The 26,351-nt window shown below is 39.5% G+C and overlaps 1 protein-coding gene across 13 annotated transcripts in view; it reads left to right on the forward strand.

The window, feature by feature from the left end:
* NUMB (NUMB endocytic adaptor protein) overlaps positions 1-26,351 on the forward strand; it is a 92,195-nt gene that overhangs the window by 56,838 nt on the left and 9,006 nt on the right. For 7 of the 13 annotated variants that reach the window (XM_090141050.1, XM_090141049.1, XM_090141057.1 and 4 more), the window contains 4 exons: positions 10,757-10,831; positions 15,951-16,028; positions 23,379-23,453; positions 25,306-25,446. In XM_090141050.1, coding sequence (XP_089997176.1) covers positions 10,757-10,831; positions 15,951-16,028; positions 23,379-23,453; positions 25,306-25,446 — 369 coding nt within the window. Of the gene's footprint in view, positions 1-10,756; positions 10,832-11,205; positions 11,349-15,950; positions 16,029-23,378; positions 23,454-25,305; positions 25,447-26,351 lie in introns of those variants that run through there. The other 6 variants (XM_031593591.2, XM_031593594.2, XM_031593593.2 and 3 more) reach the window with 4 other exon arrangements.

Consider the following 26,351-nt stretch of genomic DNA (forward strand, 5'->3'; position numbering starts at 1 on the left):
TGTTTATTTTATAATATTGTTAATAAGAAGAAGGAAGAAATTTAAGGTGTCTTGCTGCATCTGCTCAGCTTGTAATCAAAAACTCTTCCTGAAGACATACTAATGCTATTTCTACAGTAGATTGTAAACAGATAACGTTTATTTAAGCTGTTAATTGTTAGTTTTCCATATCTATGCTTGAGGAAAATGCCATGTGTGGTTCTGACACTTGAGAACCTTTTATTACCTGTATAATAATTATGTGCAATTATTAAACAGGTGATGTTGCTAGATGGAACTCCTGAAGTTGGCTGTTAAATATTTTTGTAGTTATGGGTATGTGCAGGTGCTCCATAAAGGTGGAATAATTTTGATACCATGTTCATGTCCTATTTTATCTTGTTACAATTACTTGTGTGTGCTTTTAATGTATTCTCTGGGATAGACAATGCGCAAGCTAACTTTCTAGTTTGCTATGGTTGCCTGCCTGCCCATTTATCTCTGTCTTACGTTAGTTTTCTGCTAGAATGAAGGAATTGTAATCTAATACTAAAGAGAGATGGTATTTTGCCAGAGCTTTGAAATTGAGTAACTGCTTTGTGAAAGCTTGAACTTAGATTAGGCTTTTCAAAATGTTAGTGCTGTATAGGAGGGAATAGAATTGTGAGCTTGAAGATCATCACTTTAATAGTCTTACAGTAGACTATAGTCTTGGACATAAGTGCTAAAGCTAAAATATTACACTCTGAATATTTAGGCAGTTAGTTTAACTCTAAGTATTTTCAGTCGTTAACTGAAGATAAAAGATGAAAACCACTTTAAAGACTGACTTTTGTGTTGGTTTTCTTCTTTAAACTCCTGGTCAAGAATTGCACTTACAATGACAAATGCTTCCTGTATTTAAATGAAGCATTCATCTATTCTGGGCACATGCACCCAAAGTTGAAAAAGGTTTTGGACCGTTCAGTGGTGAAAAGGCATAGAGATGGATGAGTTGTTGCATCCTGTCCTCAGGCTGGAACTTGTTTAGCCCCATTTGCCTGCTTTGTATTAGAATTCACTGAGTTAATTAGGTCGTTGGAAAACAACTCTGAAGTAAATACATCTTTATTTGTATTTCTTGATTCCGTAAGAATATTTGCCACTTACATATGACAATTTTTGATTTAGATGAAAGCTTAAAATCAGAACCAGTGGACATTGAGGTGCTTTTGTTTATTCAGTTTGAATGTATCTTCCAAACTTCAGAGACTTGAGAAGGGCAGTCGTGGAAAGTGTTTATGGGGTTTGAGATGCAAAGTGGGTGTTAGCTGGTGTTTTGTAGATACAGACAGGAAGTATGGCATTGTGAGTGAACAAGATAAACCAGATGTAGAGTCAGAGGTTTAGTGGGTGGTACTGCATTTTGCTCACAAATAGAATGGAACTTTGTGCTATTGAAGGAGAGTATCCTGTTACACAGTTCTTGGTTATTATTCAGAAGTATATGTATTCCTGGAAAAGTGGGCTGTTGCCCATGTCTTTAAATATCTGATGGAGTGTCTTTTCTTCCTGATGTTCCTCAATGGAGCAAAGTAAAATGAGATATCTTACTAAGAATAGTCAACTAATAGGAGTGCATTCTGAAATATAGTGAAAGCTGCCTTTTTTTTTTTTGTAAATCCCTATTTAGCATTCCAGAATGGTGCTGTATTTGCCTGTAGCTTCTCAACCACAGTTTAATGTGTGTCTGTGGGGATTAGTCCATCCTTATTCTTTATGTTCTGCCTTGCCTGCACTCCCTAAAAATCATCTGCCCTAGTTCCTAAAAACTCGGAATGTAGCTGAGTAGCAAGATCAAAGTCTGACTTTTGAAGCAGTGTCTAAGATCTTAGCTGGTGAAGACCCAAGAAGTGTTAACAGATATTCTGTAGTTGTCTTTAAGGTTTTCTCTATGAAAGAAAAGTACAGAAAAGTTTGGAATAGAAGCCATGATCAGGGCTTTGTTTCTTATGATGCTTGCTAACTTATTTAGGTAGGTTTGTTGGTGTGGTTTTTTTTTTTTTTTTTGAGAGAGAGAGAGAGAAGACTAGTGCAAACAAACTGGGGAATGCTTGCTCTTAGTTTCTCTTGTAAAAGGGGTCATGAAAGCTTGATGTGAGAAAGATGTATCACTCTCTTAAAATAGCATTAAGTTGGTGTGTTTAACTTCTTGTCTTCAGGCACTTTTTTGGCCCAGACCTGGGGTGTTTGTAGAGTGCTAGCACAGATTTATCCTTTTTTAGATTTTAGAGAGTATGTGGAACCACTTTGAAAGTCACATTGCAAATAGGATTTCTTCTTGCCTCCAGGCTCTGTTCTGTTAGTGTTGGACAGGACTCCAGTAGCTGTTCATTCATTGTGCTTTAAGGATGCTGTATTGCAAACAAGTTCAGTGTTACTATGCTGTTTTGCATTGGTACTGCTCTTGAAGTTCTTCCTGTGCTGCATTCATGGCTGATCCTGGCTGTTAATTATAGTCTGCAAGTGTGGCAGTGGGTTTTGAGCAACTCTGATGCACCTATTGTACAACTGTGTTTTGGTTAGAGAAGGTGCTCCATGGAAAGTGTTGGTAAAATTCCTGTGCCGTTGTTGCCTTAAAACTCAGGGAAGTAGATTTGATGCACAGTTTATTTTCTTCAGTGCTGTGCTCTTAAGTTTAGAGTTTATGATAATCCTGGGGTCGTACTGGTGTTTTTAGGTACTGACACCTCATTTTCACAATCTGTATTTATCCACTGTTTTCAAAATGTCTGTGTTGCATGCAACAAGCTGCTGATATATTTTCTGTTTTCCAAGTGTGTGTAGGATCTTACAGCTAGCCCTTGTCTGTATTTGGAACCTAACCACACCTGAGGAGGTAATCTGACACACTGAAAACAGGGCCTTGGAGCAGTTAGTGAACTGCCTGCTCTGCTCTTTCATCTGTCCTCTTTTCAATCAGCTGAAGTTGCACTGAGAAAAGAGCCTTTGTACTAGAATGTGAAATGAATGGCTTTCTGCACTCCACTACATCAGCAGAGAGACAGGTGCATGTCTATCAACAAAGGTACAAAAGGGTATTAGAGTTGTATTTCGGTTTTAGTTGTATTTAGCTGCAGGGGTAGCTTGCAGACTTCTACTACCCCATTAGGCAGTAATTTTAAGGCTGTGCTGACTCTTGTGGGGAGACATGATACGCTGCATCTTTTATAGGTGTACTCAGAGCCATCTCTTTACTAAGTGTGGAACTGTTAAAAAACTGTTTAGAAATCTGTACAGAAATGTATTTTCAGAGGTGACAATAATCTTCCCCTGTCCTAGCAACTGGAAAAGTAACTTCTTTGTTTCAGTAGTGAAGCTTCTGAAGGGGGGGAGATAGATACAATGTATAAGGGATTTAGGTTTAGGTATTTACAACAATTCTGAAGATTATTCTCATAGACATTAATGCTGCTCTTGTTGGTACTATGATTTATTTTTATACGGTCTTTGTAAATCATAATTGTCAAAAATGAAGTGCACTGACACACCCATTTTGAAACTTGGGTTCTTGCTGCAGACACTACCTCACAGAGAGCATGCAGCTGTTCTATGTTTTAATGACTAAAATATTTGACACTAGGGCTTCTTTTGTCTGAAATGCCTTTTCAGATGTCCTCTGGGTAAGTAGTTTTTGTCCACACAGATAATCTGTAGAGTAACTGGCCTGTTAAATTTGTATCAGAAAAAATAGGTCACTTCGCTCTACTTAACAGAATTAAACAAAACATTTTCCAAGTTCTTGGTTGTTCTAACCAACCAGACGTGTTAGAACATCTACAACTGATTCCTCCTACCCGTGCTTCTGAAGGATGCAACAACTAGATACAGATGTGGGTGATTGAATTAATTCTGTTCTGTCACTCTTGAGTTTTTGGGGCGGTCTGTCTCTTTTGACTTTGTGTCTTAAATGTTGCCTGTCACTGGCAAGTCTACTTGTGTGTGTATTTCAGGCCATTTATTCCAAATGGAAGACCAAGGTTATCAATGAAAGAAGTCCTTGGGGAGGAGTAACATACCACATTTGTGATCCAGGGTTTGCTGCTGAATGTATGATATGTGAATTAGCTTTTCCACTGAGTCTTGATTTTTCTCTGGTAGTGTTGACAAATAAAAGCCATATGGATACAGTTGTACAGTCATGTACAAGAACTGACATTTCAGATCAACACTCTTCAGCTGGTTCATTTCTTTCCCTTGCTTTGATGGGAGGTGTTTGGAAGGCCATGTATTGCTTTGTGCGAGTGAATTAATATATTAATTATAATTAAAAAAAAAAGTGCAGAAAAGAGAGTAACTACCTCTGAACTTTGTAGGATATCACCACTGGGACCTGTGAGTGTCGCTCATGTCTCTGGGACCAAGCAGTGGCACGTGTAACATACATGGCCCACCAGAGAATAGGCCACTGCCTATCCCTTTGCTGCCTGTTCTCACACCATTTGTAGTAGCCCACTTGTCCTCTTTTGTTTTGCAGTTTACATAATGCACCTTATTACTTAATGTCCGATATATAAATTGCTTTTTGTGGTGGTGCTGGTTGTTCTTAGTTGGTTTATAAACGTAATTTGCATGCCATTCTGTTCTTCCAGATCAGAAAGACTGGTAGTCAGCATAAGTGATGGCTGTTATTTTGTGTTACTAAGTGTTCTTCTAGTTTGAAATCATGATAGCTGTGAAGGATTTTAGCAGCATGTTGATGAAGGGCCCTTAAGTTAGGCATGTGATATTTTTGACTGTGAAATTTTGAGGTGCTTGAACAGTCCTTGGGAACTATGTTAAGCATTTTTGAGATGTTAAAGTAGCAAATCTGCTGCTTTCTGAAACGTTGCAGAGCCTTAGACATGAAACACTGCAAATCTCTACCTCTTAAGGAACAAATCAATGTTAGCAATGCACAGTAAGCATTCCTATGGAATGCTAACCCAGCATCAAGCAAATGTAAAGTTTGAAACTCCTGCAGCATTTAAGATCACAGGAAGAAAACAATTAGGACAGACGGTGATTATAACAGAAGGTGTGTGGATAGCAGAAGGTTACTTTAAATAAAGTCCTATGTTATTTTGTCATGACTAAAGGAGTGTAATTTATTCCCTAATCTTTAAATTTTTACATTTTGAAGATCCTTCTAGTTTTGTCTGAATAGCTTGCAAACAGGAAGTTTTAAATTAAGTTTCTTAGTTTGAAAACCCTCTTGTCTTTGATGAAGGTCAAATTGTTAAATTGTTTAATAAACTTCAAGTTGTTGCAAGGATACGAGCATTCATGTCTAGAGCCATAAATATGATTTAGATGCCCTTGTAGGAATTTATCTTTTAAATGTAATTTAGGTATTGGAAGTAAAATAAATAAATAAATGAATTGGCTCTGCGCTCTTTACTTTTTTCCTAAACTAGAAGGTTTCCAGTGTCATAAATGGAAACAATTTTTTGCAGAACTGGAACAAAAGTTAGAATGTGTTCCTGTGCACTGTGTTTATAAAACTATTATCAACACTTGATATTCTTTTTTTTCTTTTTCCACACACACAAAGGAATCGCACATCAGAGCAAACAGCTGAAAACTGAAGTCTGACAGAGCATGCATGAAGGTGTAAAGGGGTTGGATGGAGTAGCAAGAGTAAGGAGTGTAGGGTCACCAAGGGAAAGTTAGGATAGACATTCACAGTAACTCAGCAAATCAACCCCCCCCCTTTCTAACTGTGTGGCAGTTAGAAGCTATAGTATAGGTAGTGTTACCCTATTGAATTCCAGTTGCAGAAATGGCGTAGTAGTACTGGGCTGACTTCTCTGGTGTAGATGTGGAAGTAGATCCTGCCTTGAAGCAAGTGGTGTCCTATGTAACCTGAGTTCTTCCTCAACCACATTTTAAGGATTTGTGAGACTACGAAGAGTAAAGTATCCACATCCACACCGAACTTTCTTTCTTTATCTTCAGTAGTCCAAAGTGATTTTTTATTCCGTCAGCGTTGTTTTTCTTCACACCAGTAAATACAATATGAGAATCAGTAAGTGAAATGCAGAGCGTGGCTCACAGATGGGTGTGATGTGTGGTCACACCAGGATGCTGTAACAGCATGTGTTTGGGGAGAGGGTAACAAATCAATGAGACATCTTTCTATTCTGGTGATTTAGGGCAGTGGAAGAAGTTGGACACTAAAGAAATATCTAGCATCGTAATTAACCGCTAGTTTTGATTAAGGACAATTTACTAAGTTTGTCTACTGATGATTAATTATAGAGTTTTTGTCATTGTGCTTATACAGCTGTAAGCAAACATCTGTTTCAAACTAATAAATTAAAAAGCAGCAGCATAAATTTGAATATGTAAATCTTAGAGGTCAGTGGAAATGTGGCTTAGCTTTTAGGCACATCCAGGCTTCTTGGATTTAAGCTTGTGTCTAGTTACAAGACAGTTTCACCCTGAAGCTGTGGAGTTAAGGCTTTAATTCTTGAGCAGTTCCTTTTCTAGAAGCCTACCTACACATGTAGATTCCGAGTATCTAGTCTTACAAATCAGGGTATTATTTATAGCAGTAGAGTAGTATTTACACACAGAAAAATGGGAACGTCACTGCATCGAGGAAAAGTATCCAAGGAAATGGTGGTTTCCTGCTCTCTGGCAGTTAGCTTGCTAGCACAGGGCACCTTGGCCAAGACTTCTGGTAAGCTCTTTTCTTGTGTCTGTCTAGTTTAAAATGTAATCTGCAAAGCCTGATCTGTTACTGCAAATAGAACAGTCCAAGTGAACATCTGCTGATACAGAAAAAATTTCAGTAATTTGTTTATCTGCCTCTGTTTGGAAGAGAGACTGTAACAGCGTATTACTGTGTTCCAGTAACTGAAAATAATGGAAGGAGTTCTGGGTAAGGTCCTTCCTTTGAGCCAGCGGTTGTTGAGTCAAAGCTGTTGAACTCTGCTTCTTCAAAAACAGAGATAGCCAAGTATTTGCGAAAGAAAGCAAAGATGATCAAGGTAGTATTTCTTGTACTAGGACACAAATGGTAGACTAATTTCATTGCTGCTCAGCAATATTACTGCCATAAAACATCAGCTCATGGTATTTTACTAGGAACACTTTCAGAGGTGTATGCTTGGGAAGGCAGTGGGACAGCTTCACCAAACATACTAGGTGATAAATTGCCTGATTTTAGATGAAATTAGAAAAGGCATAAAATCCTGAAAAAGAATGAAGGTCTTCAGGTTCCATGTGCATTTTGCTGTGTGCCAGTTTGACTTCTTCTTGTGTTGATTGCTTTGTAGTGTGTGACTGAAGAGTGATACTGAATGCCTCAGGAGGAGGTGTTTTGCCTGTGAAAAAAAAAAAGTTCATTGCCTTGAGGTAGAAGTTTTTTTTATTACCTGCTGTACCATCATATAATCTTTTTTCTGAAAATGCTAAAATAAGCAATACCTTTCTTGGAAAATGTTTGCTAAGGGGCTCCCCAACAACTCTTGAAGGTATTTTATTCTATTTGCAACTTTTATTTTGTGATGGTCTTTATGTGGACTCTGCCCTAAAGGATCTTTCACTTTCTGTAGAAGCAGTGTTGGCTGATTTCTGGTATAGCGATTAAATCTTTCACAGAACATCTTATGGTTGAGAACTGCTGATGTCGTGGCTATCACTAAATGGTTGCTATGGAAATTAAGTAGGAAGGCATTCATTATTAATACTGCATTCCCATTATTTGCACTTCCATGGTGGAAATGTGCTTGCTTTCTCCAGGCTGTTAGGTTGTGTGACTCTTGTGATGAGGATCTCTCTCTGCAGGTAGTCTGAGTGTTCTGCTAAGTCTCCAGCCATCACGGTATGCCTTATGCAGTTTTGTGTCACTGTTATTCTGTGTCCCAGTCACTGCATTTCTTTGTGGTGCTATGCCTTGATGGATTTGTAAGAGGTTTTATGTTATATGTGGCCTGTCTCTGCCCAGGCGCTTTGCATTATGTTTCTTCTCCTTTAGTTTGAGTGGGAAATTTCTTTTGAGATGTTGAAAAATTGTGTGTAGAAGCATGGGTTGTGTATGTATCTGCTTTTTAAGGTGGTTTCCATGCAATCTCTTTGACATGGCAGAACAGCAGAATTTGGTTTGTTTTTGGTTGAAGAGAAGCTAAACACCAGAATTCTTAATCTAGCTAGCAGCTGTATTTTTCTTATTCTACTAAATGTTGAAATGCCATTCATAATATGCTGTGATAATAGCAAGTAGAGCTGATGCTTCAAATTTAAGGTTAGGCAGTGATATAATTCCAATGTAATGCTTCCCATTAAAAATGTAAGGCAGCTGGGAAGGCTTCAGTCTATAGCAGAGCTGGTTGCCAAGTATCTTGAAGAAATATTTGGGCCTTTGTTTACTACCGGCTAAAGGATGGATAAGTAGAAGTTATGTAGCACTGCTTCAATACAGAGGCAGGTATATCTACACTGAGCCTGATGGGGGAGAAAGGACTTCAGAAATAAACCTAAGACCTGGAAAAGGACTTGCTGCTTAAGGGAGATTGAAGTTGATGTAGCAAAAAGAGAGGAGAGGAGTGTTCTCATTGTGCAGCTGACAGTTATTTTTAATAGAAAGAAACTTAAATATGTTTGGACATAGAGGGAACTTGAACCTAAAAAAAAAAAAAATAAATAAAAAAGCTGTCCAAACAATGTTCAGGAAGACTTCTGAAACTGCCCGTATAATGTACAAGGCCACAGTTCTTGATAGCTGTGAGTAGCTAGCTTCTGCAGTAGTGGTGCACTGGGAAGAATAAGTTTTTTGATGAAGGGCTTTAAGTGTAAAGTGTAAATGCAAACAAAGCACCTTTTGTACTCATCATAAAGTAGTATTGTGTGGCAGCATAATTTCTTTTATAATTCAGAATTGATTGATGCTCAGTGAGGTCTGGGGATTGTACCCTTTTGCTGTGGGTAGATGCACTTGATACGTACAATAATGTCCCCATTCATTGGAGTGGAAGCAGTATTGAAAACTGCAGCTAAACTTGCTGTCTCTAGCAGCAGTGGCATGACTGATTGCTGAAAGTTGGAGCATGTGACTTGAATAGAGGTTTGCCAACACACGGGGAAACGGTTGTCTGGTGTGGAGTGTGACGAGGCAACATTTACCCTGCTCTGTTTCTCCCTTTTCCAAGCAAAAGGCAGGTTGCCAAGTACAGGGGCTGAATGGTTTGGATCTTCAGTTGGGGGTGTTTTACCTACACTTGGGTAAAAGAGATGTGCTGATAGCTTTGCAAATTGAGAAGTTGTACTTAGTAGTAATGCAAGCTAGGTGGCTCGTTCACACGTATATCTTTGTTTACCCATCTTCTCCAGACCTCAGCCTTGTTCCTGTTTATATTACCCTTTTCCTTCAGTTGACAAACTTTCTTGGGCTCCTAAAACCAAAATTTTATGTTAGATTCATAATATTTCTGCATGCATCTCTGGAACTTCCAGTGTAGACATGGCAGAACTGCAGATGAATCCCTGATGGGTGTGGATACAAATGTGTGCTTCTGGACTCATAGTAAATGCATCCTCAATTGTTACTGTTTGTGTAGTTTCAGGATTAAATTAGGATTAATTCACCCCTTTGTGTTATGGAGAAATGAACATCTTGTACAAGTGTTCAGAAAGTTTGGCTGATGGAATGCAGTCATTGTTTTGGCAACTCTGGTATTCAGTCTTAGGTGTTCAGCCACACAGAGCTCACTTTGGAAAAGCTGAAAGATGTTGGATCTTCGTTATTTACCATCTAGTTTCTATGTAGTGTATTTTTCAAACTCTTCTGTGGCTGTTCGGGCTGGGTTAAGTGAAATTTTTAAAGAATTGTTCCATCCAGAGTTACTCAATTTTAAAAATGTCCCATAGTGAGACTTAATGTTAAAGCCCTCTATCATTTAAGGTCTTTTAAGTCTCAGCTGTTTGTAGTAAGAATGTTGGTATGTTGACAGACTTTTCCAAGATCTTGCCTTGCATTGAAAACCCTCACCTTAAACCAAAATAATAACAAGCCTTTCAATTTGCTATTAAATCTTGAAACCATCTGAGTGTGTCCATTAAGCTGTTATTCCGGTAGAGCACTTCAGTACGGAACTAAATCTTTCTTTGTTGAGCTAATCAAGCTTGGTATCCTAATTATTGAAACATTCTAGGAGGATGTTCTGTGATAGTATGAGACATCTCCAGAGATAATTAAATCTTTACTGTTTCATTATGCCACAAATATTGATTCTGATATTTTATGACCCTTTCTTTCCTCTCTAATTACTCCAATATGAATAGCAACTTGCATGCAGTCTTATAATGTCATGCAAATCAGGCTAAATTTCTTTTAAGTTTTGTAGTAAGAAGTAGAAGTCAGAGAGCTTTTATCTAATAGTTTCTATGGCTTTCTTCAAGAATTAAGTACTTTGAGTAAGGATATGAATGTTTCTGAGAGAACGTTTCCTTCCTCTATCAAAAAGAACCATGACTGGGAAAGGTAGGGGTGGAAATGGAAAGCACAAGGAACTTCTATTTTTCCATTATATAAAATGCAAGTATCCAGTTTCCTGACACACTACAGTGATGTATTTTTTGGATTGCTTCCTCTGTGGCCTAATGTTATTCTGGGTCATCTTGTTAATTAAAAAAACTTTGCAACTTGCAGTTTCTGTTTGGTGTGGTTTTAAGCAGTCTGTGATGATAAATATGCAGAAAATGTGTAGTTTTTAAAGCTGTTACACTTCTTACATTCCTATTCTTGTTCCTACAGTACTTGGGACACGTGGAAGTGGATGAATCCAGAGGAATGCATATCTGCGAAGATGCTGTGAAGAGACTGAAATCTGTATGTATACTTGTTTCATGAAAAAGCTGGCTTTGGGGTTGTGAGTGTCTAAAAGGTCCGTTCGGCAGCAGTGCTCCAGCTGAAGCCTGAACTTTTGACCCACTTTAGGAGAACAGTTGGCTGGTGTGAGAGCACTGCTGTGGTTAGGGGGACGTGCTAATCTGATGATGAGAGGGAGAGAGTTACAACTGTTCTTTCTACTGGCAGAAACTATTTGCAAAACAAATGTGTAAAAATCCTCTGTGACCTTTCAGACTAAGTTGGTACCCATATGGGATTCAACGTTGTTTTTTAACAGGTCTTTCTCCCTCTCTCTCTTTCTCTCTCTCCCTCTCTCTCTCTCCCTCTCCCTTTGTTGCCTGCCACTTCAAAAGTGACTTAATTCACCTCTATTATACAAAATATTATTTGATTTAGGCTGCTTTTTTTTCTAATGCACTGCAACATTGTAGTCATGCATGAAATAATCTGGCTTGCATCTGCTCGAAGTGGCCTGCCTGAAGGCTGCCTAATTCTGGTATGTCATGAAGTGGGCTGCTCTTAGTTTGGCTTCTGTGAACGTTTGCTCCCGTAAATGGCAATCGTTCAAAGCTCTTGGTATTCCTACAGCTCATTTCAAGGTCTTGTCATCTCTTCCCTGTAGAAAGTCAGTGAAGTCAGTGGTCAGTTTATTAAGAATCTGAGGCTAGAACAACACTGAAGAGGAGAAAGAGAGGATGTTAGAATTTGAAGTCTGATTGAAGATGGAGAACTGCTGTCCTTTTCATCGCTTCTCTTGTGTCCTAGCTAGATAGAGTCTTCAGTAATGCCTTTACCAGAAGAAATTCTTGTATCCTTCTAGCTCAGCCAAAATTACTGGAAATAAATCAAACACTTGTATTGCATCTTTGCTAACTTAAATCATATCCAGGCAAAGATATCTTTTTTTCTCCTTGCCAAATGTGAGAATTCAAATGTCTTCTGAATAAACCTGTTCTTCTTAGCACAAAACAGAAGACTATAGGTTATCTTCCTTCTGTTGTGTTTTAAAGTTTCTGAATTGCTTTACTGCTCTGATTAAAATCAAGTCTTTTCATTCTTTTCTCTCTCAGCCAGTGTCTAGCAACCTGTTCAAGCCGCATCCCATCTGTTCCCATTCAGTCCAGCAGTGATTGGTGACTGATTTTTATTAAAAAGGACCACACAGAATGTAAATTAGTTTTTGTTCTGTGGATTTAGTTTATGTAGCTAAAAATGCAAGTACTGACCACATAATGAGTTGCATCCATTTTTGTCCTCTTCTGGTTTTCACTGTATCAGGATACTTTCTGTTAGTACACTGAATAACATTCCAGTATCTCCTTTTTGCAGCTTTTCTCATCTCCTTCTCCGGGGAGCTGTGCTGTGAAGTATTTGCTTTCTAGGTCTTTTTATAAACTTTCAGTCCACAAACCAATTAAGTGTAGCTAAGCTTATAAATAATAAGACATGGTAAAAACATAGCACCCAGTTTCTTCTGGAATTCAGATAATGTTAGGGTTGTGATTCTTGATCATCATCATTGAATTATTGATTCAGATGTAAGACATCTAACTTTTACAGCACATTCCCTAGAAGTAACTATCTTGATTTCTCTGTTCTGTGCTTTATGATTATTCTGAATGGCACCAACTTATTGCCCATTCTCATAAATGCAGTGTTTTTATTCAGATGATTTTTATTTCTTTTGCTGTTTGAAGTTTTTAATGTTTATGTGCAAATAGGACACAGGTGTGTGTCTTAGGATTTCTGCTTGCATTGTCTTGTTTGTCAGTGCTGGAAGTAGAGAAACGGATGTGGAATTCTCATTGGGCCCCAAGAGGAATATTCAGATTACTGAAACTGCTTTGTGCACTCGAGCTGTTAGACTTCATCAGACCCAAGCTTCATCTGAAGCTGCTCACTGCAATTCAAACCGTGCCCCCGTTCTCAGACCCCCACCCTGCGTGTGTCGGTTTTAAACTGGGAGCATTCCTTTAGGATTCTTCCATTGCTTGAGAGCTCTTTTCTGTACAGTGTATTCTCTTAACAAGGAAAAGCCATACCTCTCTGTGTTGTTTCAGCATGCAGGGAATGTGATAAGAAAGCAATTTGCTCCTTTGGTAGTCTTTTCCTTTTACAGTTCTTCGTTATTTCAGTGGGCTTTCTCTTGGTCTTGAAAGAACTTCAAGTCTGAGGTGTGGTGCTCAAACGGAAAGACCAGCCTTACAAAAATTGAACTTCATTTTTCATATAGTTAAACTAAATACGAGTGTATATGACCATTTTAATCTTTGTTTTCTTTGCAGGCATTGTATAGTTCTTATGAATCCAGTTTATGAGAAACAGTTCAGTTCTCTTAGAGACAGAATTGTCGACATACTTGTAACTTCTAAAACTGAGTTCTCTCTGTCTTTACTTATTTCAATAGACATGTTTTGTTCTTAATTCTTATTCTCCAACAGTTGGCTATTTATTTGGGGAACTGAAATATGTTCTTTTTTTTTTTTAGGGTTGACTATTGGACTTTAAAACCTTTTAAGATTTGTCAAGAAAAATACAAAACTTGATCTTCATTTTAGGAATATCTTAATTTCTGTTTTAGAAAGAAAAGATGCAGTCAAATTCTTTTCCCTTTTATTGTGGAGAAATATTTTTGCAGGTCCTTTATTATCTTCTGGTTGAATATGCCACAATCATTTTTGAGCACATCTTGCAGAACTTAAACCAGATGATGGTAAATCTTTTGTTCAGGGACTGTTCAATTGACAGCTGAGTAAAAGAAGCCATTTTTAGCAGAGAGCCGTTTTCAAGCTCTGGGACTGCATACCAACCCAAACAACACTATAATGTGCAGGTTACGATTTTTCTTGTGATGAATGAAGAGAAACTGATGTCCCTATTTTCTGTCTGATGATATGGCACAGCAGTTTCATTGATGGATATAAAACCTGTGTGTTCAAGTCTCGCTATCTGTTATTCAGGTGTTACCAAAGGGGCATACATTTTTCCCTTAGCAGGGATATATTACTAACTGTGGATCCTCAGATTTGGATACAAAGCATTGAAAGACTTCTCCAAAGCCATTTCCATGATTTAGCATTATTTAGTGCAGACTGAAAAACAGCTTTCTGAGGACCCTATGAGGTATCTTTGTAACCTTATTTAACTCAGGTATGGGGATATGGTATAAAGACAAAATTACACTCTCATATCATGTTTTGATTTTTTAAATCAGCTTCAGTGTGTAGTATTGGTTTCTAACTTGCCACTACTTGTTTTAAATGATGCATTTGTTTTAATATATGTTCTTGTTTTAGCAGGTAAAGAGACATAATTTAATATTTTAAAACATGCATTAGTTATCTCTAAACTACATTAACTTAGTGTTGTTTAAAATCCATTTTGCATGATGCCTTTCCATTAACATTTCTAGCTTATTAAAAACCATAGATCTTGTTTAACAAGCATTTTGCTGTGAGCAAAATTAACCATCACCTAAAAATGAGGTAGCTTCTGGTGAATCTCTTTTAGCTTTTGCTATCTTTAAAAGGCTGTTATTTAGTGTAATGCAAGTCATTGCTCAACTTGGCAGCAGCATCCAGCCCCTTCTCATTATGTGCACAACGCTGTGATTAATCCATTAGTTCCCCTCCCAGTGTTCAGCATATCTTGTCCAAATACATGACCGTTCTTGCTGCTAAAAGCTATTAAGCCTTTCAGCTGTCTGCACGTAGAGATGTTCTTGTATAGTGCCTGGGTTGACATAAATATCTTACAGATACTTGTTGAAAAGCTCTGTGGAAGGACATCGGGCAGAGAGAAGCACTCAGTAGCAAAAGTCAGGAAATGCAGAGTTGAGATTGACACTCCCTTCTTAGCTTTGTTTCCTGGCTTTTGTTGGCTTGCGTCAGAACAAAGCTTTGTTTTAAATATAACCTTGTATATCAGTCAATTCTGAAGGCACTGCCTCAGGATATTTGTAATAATATTTTGATATAGCATTGTTATCAACGTGATGGTAATTTGGGGTCAGCGGCTGTCAGAAACCCTTCCTTAGTCTCATGTGGATTCTCCATGATCTCCCTGTTACTGCTGTACCAGTTTACTTGCAAGTTAAATCATTTGGAAAGATAGCGAAAGCAGGGATATGCTGCAGTGCCAGCTTCCTTCAGGTATTGAGTAGGTGTAGCTGTGCATGCAGGACATCAGGGCCTGGGGAATATCCTCATATCAGATCAGGCAGATCTTGCAGTTTTCTTTTAACAATCTGGTAACAAAACAAAGCCAGTAAAAATGGCATGCCATTTTGCTTTAAATTGTGTTCTGCTTTAGTGTCATTGTGAATTGAGCAATCAATATAATCACTTCCAAACTGAAGACATTCAGGAACTTGTAGTTCGGCTTTTTGTGCCTCTGCCTTGGTCTAACTTCTCCCTCTCAGAGGTGGCTTTAAAGCAGATCTTGTTCAGTCTATTAATCAGAAGTTGTAGAATGAATATTTAGCAGTTGTGGACTGAGGAAGAGGAGGAAGAGGTCTCAGTTGTGGTTCAGTTTAGGTCAGAGAAAATTCCTTACTGGCCAAAAAAGGTTGTATAAAATGCAGAGTAAGAGTAGCGCATAAACCAAAACAGTAAATAAATAGAATAAAATGAAGCACAAAAAATGTTTTTCAGCTTTTAATCCTGCATTATGCCAGCCACTGTATGTTCTCCAGCATATGGAGCACTTGCTTCAGAAAAAAACGGTCAATACAGAGAAAATTTGACTATAACTCTGAAGTTAGAACTTTGCATTTCATGCCCATACGGTATTTTAATTGTTCGACCACCACGTCTGCTGCCAAGTTTGGTTTATAACCTAACTAAAGGGAACTAAACAAGGGAGAGTGACAATGAAGTAACCACTTTGCATGAAATTGGGGCCAAGGTTCTCTTCTTTCCACCAATTTCAGGGCAGTAGCTTATTAGAATTGTGTGTGCCCTTTGATCTGCATTTTCATGGGATTATTTTCACATTTGCCTGTCGCACCTTCTTGTGGATAACTCTAAAAACCCCTTCCTTTCCCTCCAAACCCTATTCTTGTGTGTGCTTGTTGGTTTGAAACCCTGGGACATTTTAGCTACCTTCAGTAATAGCGCTCGACTTGTCCCCCCTGTTCCTCCAGGAAAGGAAGTTCTTCAAAGGCTTCTTTGGAAAAGTAAGTTTAATGCCTCATTTGTGCTTGCACTATAAGGAGTTACATCCCTGGTATAGCACTGCTGTAAAATCAGGGTGTTGAGAATCCCTTAATCTATTTCAGAAGATTTACTTCTAAAATCCATTCCTTCCCAGACTTGATCAAATTGATCAAATAAAGAATATGGTTAAAAAAGTGACTTGAAATAGAAACTGAACTCCATATGGACTGTATCAGAAATCCAGCGTTCTGAAATGATTTGGTCTTCCTGAAATAAAAATGTGACTTTTTTTTTCCTTGAAATCCCTTAAACTTGTGCCAGCCTATATCACCTAGGCAAACACCTATGGAACTGTTGGAGTCTGTGCTTGTAAACACTGCTGGATTGGCTGCCTAGCACCACGAGCTTGCCCACCTGTTAGTGTGGGGAGAAAGCAGCAAGTCTACATGTACCATCTCCTAAACCTTTCTCTTTTGAGCACGGTCTAAATTCAGAGGTACATGAAGAGGAGACCAGGCTTTACCTGCTATTTGTTTTCCTAATTGCAATTCTGTTGTATAGGAAAAAGCTTTGCTGCCTGCAGTTGCTCTGGTTTTCCTGAGGACGGTGTTGTAAAAGGAAGCAATTGTTTGTCCTTACTAAGAATGTGCTGCAGACTGGATTGGGGTGGTTTGTTATTTTTATTTTTTTAAATTCTGTCTACATCTCTGTAAGACAGTGTTGGTCAACCTCTAAAAAAACCTCTTTTGCTTCCCATCTGTTGACTGCTTCTACATTTAGAATTCTTGTAAAACACTTCCTGTGGAATAAATTTAAATGTTGCTTTTCAGGGATCTTATTACATGCTAAATCTTGGTTTAAATAGAAACTAACAAGTTTGTAACTTGCATCGCAGAATCTTTCAGAGCAGATGATTTTCTGATCACACGTTTGTCTTGGCTTTACTTAAGGAGTAAATAAAGCTTTTTCAGCTGCACCTGTGTCACTTCACACTCACATGGTAGTGCATGTCATAGAGGAGCTGCTATTTCTCCAGTTCACCTTTCTTCCGAAGATGTGGGAAAGCTCACCAGTGAAGTGAGTGTAGTAATAGTGAAGAAGCTTTTTTTTTTTTTTTAGAGTCAAAATGCTGTATGTAGGGGATCTGCCAGATTAATCAAATCATTCCTATCTGTAAATGAATTAAAGGCTGGAATCTACAAAGGTTGGAGTAAAACATGCTATTCACTGTATAATATGCTAAGTATTTGTTGGAATATAAAACCAGCACGAAAGACGCACCTCAACCTGATCAAAATGAATGTTAGTTTTCTTTTTCCTTATTGGCATTCATCTGTGCCTGTAGTAGGTGCACTCAGGTAGAATGAGGCACATTTGGAGTATCTCTACACTAGTGCATGCAGCATGAAGAACAATCAAGAGAAGCTAGAAGCCTTCGGTCATTCCCAGAACTACACAATCATTGGCATAAGCAAAATCTGTTGGGAAGGGTCCTGAGATAATGTATCACAATGAAGAATTCTAGGTGGCTCAGCAGGAATAGGCAGGACAGGTGGAGTGGAGTGCTGTGAGTGAGAGAGGGGCTGGCCTGTGCAGAGCTCACAGCTGCTAGTGACACAGTTGGGAGCCCCTGGGTAAGGATGAGAAGAGGCAAGCAAATAAAGCTAGTGTTGCAGTGAGAGTTACTGTAGGCCATCCAGCCAAGATGATGACACCGCTGATTTATCGTTTGAGAAGCTATGAGATACCTCTAGATATGCCACCCTTCTCCTTATGGATGACTTCAACTTGCCAGATATTAACTAAATATATCACACAGCAGGTACAAACAGGCCAGGCAATTTCAGAAATGGAATAGTTGTTGCTTGTAAACAGAGATGTTCTCATTGGTGAAATGCTGATTGGTGGCTATCTTGGCCATAGTGACCATGAAGTGCTTGAGTCAGAAATACTTAGTGGTAAGGGTAAAACTTCAGGCTGTTCTGAGAGCTAGGTTGTTAGTTTCCATGGGGTCTGCTTTTGAAGGCATTATGGTCCATCATAGCTGGTCACTTTTTAAACACAGCCTCTTTAAGAACACAGGATCAGGTAGTTAAAAAATGTCAGAAGACGTGCAGATGAAGCAGAAGGTCAGCCTCAATCAATAGAGATCTTCTAAAGCTTAGGTGGGGAAAAAAGCATGTGGCTACTAGAAGCAAGGTCTGGTGACATGGGAGGACTACAGAGATGCTGTTCACTGTTGTAGGGAGAAAATTTATGTGGTCAAAGCTGAATTACAGCTGAAGGTGGACAGTACTGTGGGGGACAATAAAAAGGGATTTTTAAAATATGTTAACAGCAAAAGGAGGATCAGAGATAACATTGGTCTGTTACTTGATGAGGATTGTCACCATACAGACAAAGCAGGGATGTTTAATGCTTTTGTCTTCAACACCCATGATGGACTCTGGGACACCTGGAGCCTTGAGTTGGAGAACTATGACTGGTAACAACAAACTCCTGGCTGAATGCCATACTTGTGTAGAATTTGCTGCTCTAACTGGATGGAGATAAGTCCGTGGGGCCTGGTGGGGTACATCCCCCAGTACTGAAAGAGCTGACTGATGCCATTGTGAGATGTCTCAATTATTTTTCAATGGTCTTGGGAATCTGGAGAGGTCCAAGTCAACTGGAGACTGACAAACAGTTGTCCCATGTTTCAAAAAGTGCAAGAAAAGACCCTGGAAATTAGAGACCTGTCAGTCTCACTCGAGTGCCTGGCAAAATGTTGGAGATAATTCTTTGGGGAGTTACTGAAACACACCTGGAGGACAGTGCAGTCATTGGTTACAGCTGACATGAATTCATGAAGGGAAAGTTCTGTTTAATGAACTCTGATCTCCTTTTTATGACAACAGTGCCCACTCGCTTGACTAAAGGAAGCTAGTTGATGTAATTTTTCTGGATTTCAGCAAAGCTTCTTGTTTCTCACAGTATCATTCTGGACAAAATGTCCAGCATACAGCTAGACAGCTAGACAAAACATAATGCGGTGGATGAAATATTGGCTGACAAGTTGGATTCAGAGGGTTATTGTTGCATCAGACTGTCAGCCAGTCAGTTGTGGAGTTCCTCAGGGCTCCATTTTAGGGCTAATTCTCTTTAATGTTCTTATCAATGATTTTGGATATAGAGTTTGAAGGTATACTATTTAGCGCTTGCAGATAGCGCTAAATTGAGGGGAGCTGGTGGCTCCTTCAAGGGCAGAGAGATCTTGACAAATTAGAGTACTGAGCAATCGCCAGCCTTACGAAGTACAACAAGAGCAAGTGCTGGATTCTGCACCTGGGATGAGGTGCAACCCTGGCTGTGTGTAGAAGACAGCAGACTGGAGGCTGAAGAGTGGTCCTTCGCTAAGGATTCTGAGGGTTCTGGCTGATGGCCAGAATATGAGTCAGTAGTGTGCCCTGGCAGCCAAAGATGGTGAAGGGTCTAGAGGGAAAGCTGTGTGAGAGGTAGTTGATGTCCTTTGGTTTGCTCTGCCCGGAACAGAGAAGCTGAGGGGAGACCTCATGGCAGCCTACAGCTCCTTGCAGAGCTGAGCTCTGCGGTCTGGTGAGGAGTTACAGGGCCTGAGGGAATGGCATGGAGCTGTGTTGGGAGGGGCAGCTGGGGGTTATGGAAAGGTTCTGCACCAGAGGGTAGTCAGGCATAGAACAGGATCCTGAGGGCAGTGGGCATGGCCCTGAGCTGCTGCAGTTCAAGGAGTGTTTGGACAGCACTCTCAGAAACATGCTTCGAATTTTGGTCGGTCCTGTGTGGAGCCGGGAGTTGGATTCAGTGACCCTTGTGGTTTCCTTCCAACTCAAGACGTTCTGAGATTCCATGATGTACCAGCTACCTCATTACATTTGCATTGCTTTTTAATGAACTCCAATACTTTGTTTCAGCCTTGTACGTTTGCTTTTTTTTATTATAATGTTTTGCTGAAAAAAGAGTTGCTTCTGCTTCAGCCAGCAAAGTTAGATTAGCCAGCACTGAGAGTACTGAAATCCATAGTGTTTAGATGTCCCTGCAATGTCTATAATTTCTCCCTGGATATCTTGTTTTGGGATTAATGTAATATTTCAAGCCAGAGCTGTTTTAACTTGCTACTTGTATTCAGTAAGTCTGTCTAGGCAGATTTGCTTCTTTCCCTGTCCGTTTTTTATTCCCCTGGAAAGGTAAATCTGACTTATTTGTGTCAGGAAACGTTCTAGTGCTTAGTCACAGCCTGACATTGAAAATACTTCATTTTCAACTTCAAGTAAAAATGAGATGTCTGTTGCTAGCTCTGGGTTAGGCTTTTGCTGTTTTATTTTGTTTACAAGATGTAACTGAATCAACTGCCTTTTTGGGCAGGTCTTCATATTTTAAAAGTAAGCCTTCTGTGTGTTAATGAATAGTAGTACAGATCTTTCTCATCTTTTGCTTCTATCAAATATGTGTATTTCTCAGTGTGCAGTGTTTTGTTCAGAAACTGAGAAGAAATTTTTGTTGTTGTACATCTCAGGCTCCAGATGCATCTTACAGTTGTTTTGAAGGCCTTGGAAAGAATAAAATAGGCAGATACTGAGAAATCTGTAAGCAACTGAAAGACTAGAAACAATTCAGAAGTATTTAAAAATGCATTATTATGCAACGTTCATTCTGTTTGGTTATCATTAAGCCTTTATTTTCCACCTTACAGTACAGGTGCTACCTATTTCCATCTTGCCATCGCTTCTAATGGCCCAGTCAGCAGGCCCAGCGCTGTTGCTCAGGAGAGATGCATTTCAGCTTTAATCAATTTCATTTTCTTTTCTGTGATGCCTGTGTTGAGGGTACCTGCTCATCTGAGAGGTTTCCCATGTGCTTTGTTTTCAGCCTTGCCTTCCGTTCAGCGGGGTGCCTCACCTGCCCGCCAGGAGGCTTCTGAGGACCCTGAAATGAGTCGAGAGAACAAGTCTTGTGCTAGAGCAGATTACCAGTCTCCTAGAAAATGCTAAGAAGTGAGCTTTCTGTCACAGCTGATTCACACTGACAAATCGGGTGTCGGTGCCATGAGTGGCTCCCCTCCAGCGGTATCGTCATCCTAGAACTCTTGAATGTGAAGACAAGCTACTGATGCAGAAGTCTGGAGGAGTGCCTAAGTAGTAGAATTTAAGACCATGCTATTGCAATGGATGCCATCAATTTGATTTAAACGTTTTTTTGTTTGAAGTCACATCTGTCTGTCAGACACTGTGATCCTGCATTGGAGATTGCTGAGTGAAACCCAAGTTGATTAATACAAACTTCAAGAACTGCTCAGCATTTGACTCTACAGAAACAATATTGTGGTTTGCTGGAAAAAGAAACATCCTAGATTCTATAATGATAGTCTAAAGCAAGCAGTTACCCACAGGCATTGTCTTCTCTTGATTTTCCTTATTTGCTTGAAGGTTTTAAGACTGCTAGTGGCTTTTAAGAAATTGGCACTCCTTCAAAATGTTTGAGACAAATCTCTACATGCCATCTCTTGGGATTGATAGGGATTTTTAGGCTATGAAAGCTAAGTGGACATTGAGAATATATACATATACGTGTGCATTTATATTTACTTCCTTTTAAGACCGAGAACTAGAGGCAGCTTTTAAATGCTGCAGTATTTTTTTAATGCATATGACAATAACTTTGAGTCTATCTTCCTTTGTGAAGAACCTTTTCCATTAGGCGTTCCAGAATCTGAAGGTTTTATTTCAGTCCTTCTGGGATATTGAACCGGCTGGATGGGCTCCTACAAACTTGTTTCCGCCAGCACTTCAGTAGCTTGTTTTCATACTGTGCTTATTTTTGTTCTTCTCTCCTTTACTCTCTGTTCTGTACAAGTCAGTGCTGTTCTCTGGTCTCACCAAGTGTTCTGAGAGCGCTTTGGTTGTCATCGCTGCTTCAGAAATTGGGACAGATAGTTCCTCCCCCCAAAACCAGCACAAGTCCTGCCAGGCTGATTTTCTTCACACTTTCTGTCTTCTCTGAGAGTGAAACCAATGTGATACAGCAGGTGGCTTATCAGTCCGAGATAAAAAATGCACTTCATCCTTACAACGTTAAAATCAGAGTTGCTAATTTGGAACACGCATTAGCTTATGCCAGAACGTGTCCTTGCTCAGATACTTGCCATAGGAATACAAATTATATACATCTGTACTGAGTTATTAAAAATGAAATGCAATCCTTGCACAAAGCCATGAGTTGATACACCCCACTCCCCTCCCATCTTTTGTTGGTTTTGTCGTTCTCTTCTCTTCCTGCAGTGGTCTGTGGCAGCTGTCTACAGCAGCCACAAAGTATGTATGTAAACCCTGTGCTTCTGGAAAGGTGTAGGGAGAACAGTTTCTGAGGTGGCTCAAAGGCAAAAGAATAGAGTACAGGACTTGTGAATCTAAGTAACGCATTAAAAATAGTGTTAGGGGTTGTTTTGTGGTAGTACTCGTAAAATTATGGTGACATTGCACCTATTTTCTGTTTGATTGGTTTGATTTCAGAAGAATATCATCTTGTATGTGTGCTGTTTATGCTGTTCTCTGCAACCCTCCTTTAAAAAGTAAACAGTTTAGAAAGAACCTGCAGTTGACGTGGCTCCCAAAGCCTTCCCATGTTTCCCACTTCTGCTCACCCTCAGCTCGTGGCAGCTGAAAGGTCCCACAGTCACATCTTGGAGGAAAGCCACGGCACTCCCCTGCTGCTGCACTCTGCTGCACAGTGCTTGTCAAGCTACAATCAAATGGTTAATATGTCACATTCTTCTACCTCTCTTCCAGCATGTGACATTCTGCTCTTAGCAAATCTGTAGAACATGCTTAGATGGTCGATCTCAGCATTAAGCCCGTAACACTGCAACCAATGTCTTCTGGGTACTTTTAACACTGGTTTAAGGTGATGCCACAATTCTGCCATGAAACTATTGGGGCTGAGGGTGGGGGTGGTGGAAATACCAGGTAAGAATTTTCCTGCATTTAAACTTGTGCTCGAGAAGCTACCTGGGGTGTAACTCCTTATGAATTAGTGTTATCTGACTCTTTGGTGGAATTCTTCACCCACTTGGTCAGTCTGGAATTCTTTACTGTACATGGATGTACACCCTATTTATGACTCCACCTGTTCCATGCCCGCTCCCCATGCCCATGATATGCTCCCTCTGAAATACTTTGGCTTTGGCTTGGTTCTCTGAGTGTTTTGCAACTTGGATTGATTTATCTGGCTTTGGGCACCTTACTGAACGTGGACTTCATCTACACTTATTGTTGTGATTCTTGGAAAGGGGGAATGGGTGCAGTCTGACGTAGTTAACAGAAAGCTGTTTTTTTTCCCTATTTTTTTCTTTTCTGAAGACTGGGAAGAAGGCAGTTAAAGCGGTCCTGTGGGTATCGGCGGATGGACTCCGAGTTGTAGATGAGAAAACGAAGGTTAGATTTCTCTTGACAAAAGTTCAGAGTTTCTCTATAATAACACGCATGCCATAACTTTAATTAGACCCGAATCTCTATCTTTATGTAAATGTTGGTGTTTGAAAGAAAGATTTAAGCATCTAGTTGGTTTAATCATTTATTCCTTGGAAAATGTATGTATGCTTATTATTATTTTTCTTTATTAATGCCGCAGTACTTGATAAAATGAGGCAGGTAGCACAGATTAGGAGCTGTCTTTGTTGCATTTGCCAGAAGAGCCATCTTTTCCCAACAAGTTCTGTTGACGTTGAACTCGCAGTGTCCCTTGACTTTTGTCCTGTATGACTGCAGAGGGATGCGAGTGTAATACATGAGAAAACTGATGTTGATCAGTATAATTTCCAGTGCATCCAAATCCCACAACAGGTCTGAATGAACAAAATCTGGCTTCCAAAAACATGGTGAAGGGAATAAATGAAATAAAGTCATTTCCCTTAAACATCTTAAATTTTCTTCAATGGATATCAAATTCTCTAATTTTTAAGTGGAAGCTGTTGGTTTTAAATGGAAGGCAGGTGTATCCATGGCTTCCTTCTGGGTTGTTTTACAATGTTTTATTGTGAGATAGCATAGTGTGTAGGTAAAAGCAAACAATTTGTGTGTTCATGCAGGTAATTAGAAAGGAGAGCTTAATGCTTATCTCCATAGTGTTACTAGCATTTAGAAGATGCCACAGCTAGCGTAACAGTTTTTACTGTAATTAGTATAAAATGAATTTGTTTTATATTCATGTCACTTAATGCTTAGCTTAATGACCTAAAAAATGATTTCTGCATGCCAGCACTGAGGAGCAGGTAGAGAAAATGTCCCTCTGCAGTGTGGTAGTGTTATGAATAGCTGCTGTGGGGATCAACATCTCCAGGGCTGTTGCTGGGGTGTGCTTTGGCAGCACTGAAGTTACTGTCTGTAAGAATTCAGTATTTAATATGAACATACAGCTGCAGGTGAGTTCAGTCTGCTGATTGCCTTAAAAAGGCTAATAAGTATATGTGTGCATATGTAGAAATGTATTCAGTGTGCATTATTAAATTATACATACATATATTGAATTCATAAAAATGAATTTTAATAACTTTTGCAGACCATAGAGGTAATGAAAGGAATAGTGCTTAAAAAGGGAATATGATATTGCCTCCTGGTGGTTGCACACAGTAGCACAGGTGCCAAAGAACAGACACCAACCAAAAAATACACTGAAAAACATCAGGGGAAAGAAAGGAATGAGGACAGCATCGTTATTAAACTATACTGCCTTCTTTTTAGAAACACCTCTCCCATCTGTTTGTGGAAACAAATTGGGATGTATGATAGTGCCAGCTCTGCTGGTGCTTTTCTATTCCATCCTTGCATCGCTTGGTGCCACACGAGCTGTTGCTTTTTGTGCAGCAGCTGCTAAGTCTTCTCACACAAGCAGACTTCTTCACAGGAAAGATCTTTTGATTGCTAGACTGCATTAAAAATAAAACCAATGTTCCCTTTTTCACCATGCTAGATCCATAGTCTGGAGCAGAGATGTTAGGAATCGTTCATGTCCCTGAATTCTCAACTGGCCACCTTGTCTGGCTTCTACCAGGGATGGCTGGTGGAAGGTGGCAGCCATCCTTTTCGTTTCACACTGGGAATGGTTTCTGAATAGCAAATTGACTTGATAGAGAATTGCAACCAAATCAGCTTATCTTCTTTGTAATATAAATACATCCTGCAGTTACCACTGGAAATGATTGGTGCAATTGTTTCTCCACGTATCCTCACATCTTTTTTTTTTCTTTTTCTTTTTTTGTGGGGCTGGAATGGATTCTTTCCCCTTTAGGATCTGATAGTTGATCAGACAATAGAGAAGGTTTCTTTCTGCGCGCCAGACAGGAACTTTGACCGGGCGTTCTCATACATCTGCCGAGATGGCACCACCAGGCGCTGGATATGCCACTGCTTCATGGCTGTGAAGGACACGGTGAGTGTACTGCGAGGCGTGCCCAGCTCCTTCTGCTTCCAGCTGGGAGTTACTCTGACAAAACGAACACGGAACACTGCAATGCATTTTAACTTCAGCTAAAATACTACTTTTTCCTTAAAAATTATCTTAGCTCTAATTCTTTATATCTGAATTATTTGCCGTCCCTCTGTGTTGTCTGCTTGTGCAGAGAAGCAGTGCCCAGCATGGTGTGTAAGTGGAATGCAGTCAGCCTCAGATATGGGTAGCAGAAGGGAGCCGCTCTTCTAAAAATAGACAGAAGATATTCTCATCTGAAAATGTATACAGCCAAAAACTGGAACAGCAGTGACAGTTTTTCCAGGATAAGATCATAGTGAATAGGGTATGAATAGCAGGCTGGGTATGAATGTAGTCTCTTGTATGCAAATGCTGTCTTGAATGGAAAGTCATCTGAGTGCTAAGGGCTGGAGCTAGAATGAATTACATTAGGGTCCTGTTTGCTTCTAAACGTTAAGATATTTTTGCAGTGGAAGGTTTGTAATATCAGTCTTTTGCTTTGTAGACCTAAGTTATCTAACTCCCTGATCCAGCCTTCTCCTCTTGTGGCTTTTTGTTGAATCCTGCTCATGTATTACACAAGGGCTTGAAACCCCATGCAAATCCATTGAGATAACTCCACATAGCCATGTGTTGAAAGCAGTTATGTTTGTTAATTTATCACATTTCTTTAAAGAGAAACAGTGAAGTTAAACATTCCCATTTAAACTCACTAATGTCAGAGTTATGTTCTGCTGTGTATGCAGGTCAGTTCATTTACCAGTTATAACAGATGAGTTGAGCTGCTGTAGTAATAGCACTTGTGACTCAGCTGCAGCCTCCAGATCAGCTGGAGTGCCAGACTTCCTCCAACTTGAATTTCACTT

Source organism: Phasianus colchicus, chromosome 5, assembly GCF_987193195.1.
Source record: "Phasianus colchicus chromosome 5, bPhaCol1.hap1.1, whole genome shotgun sequence".
Classification (NCBI taxonomy): Eukaryota; Metazoa; Chordata; class Aves; order Galliformes; family Phasianidae; genus Phasianus; species Phasianus colchicus.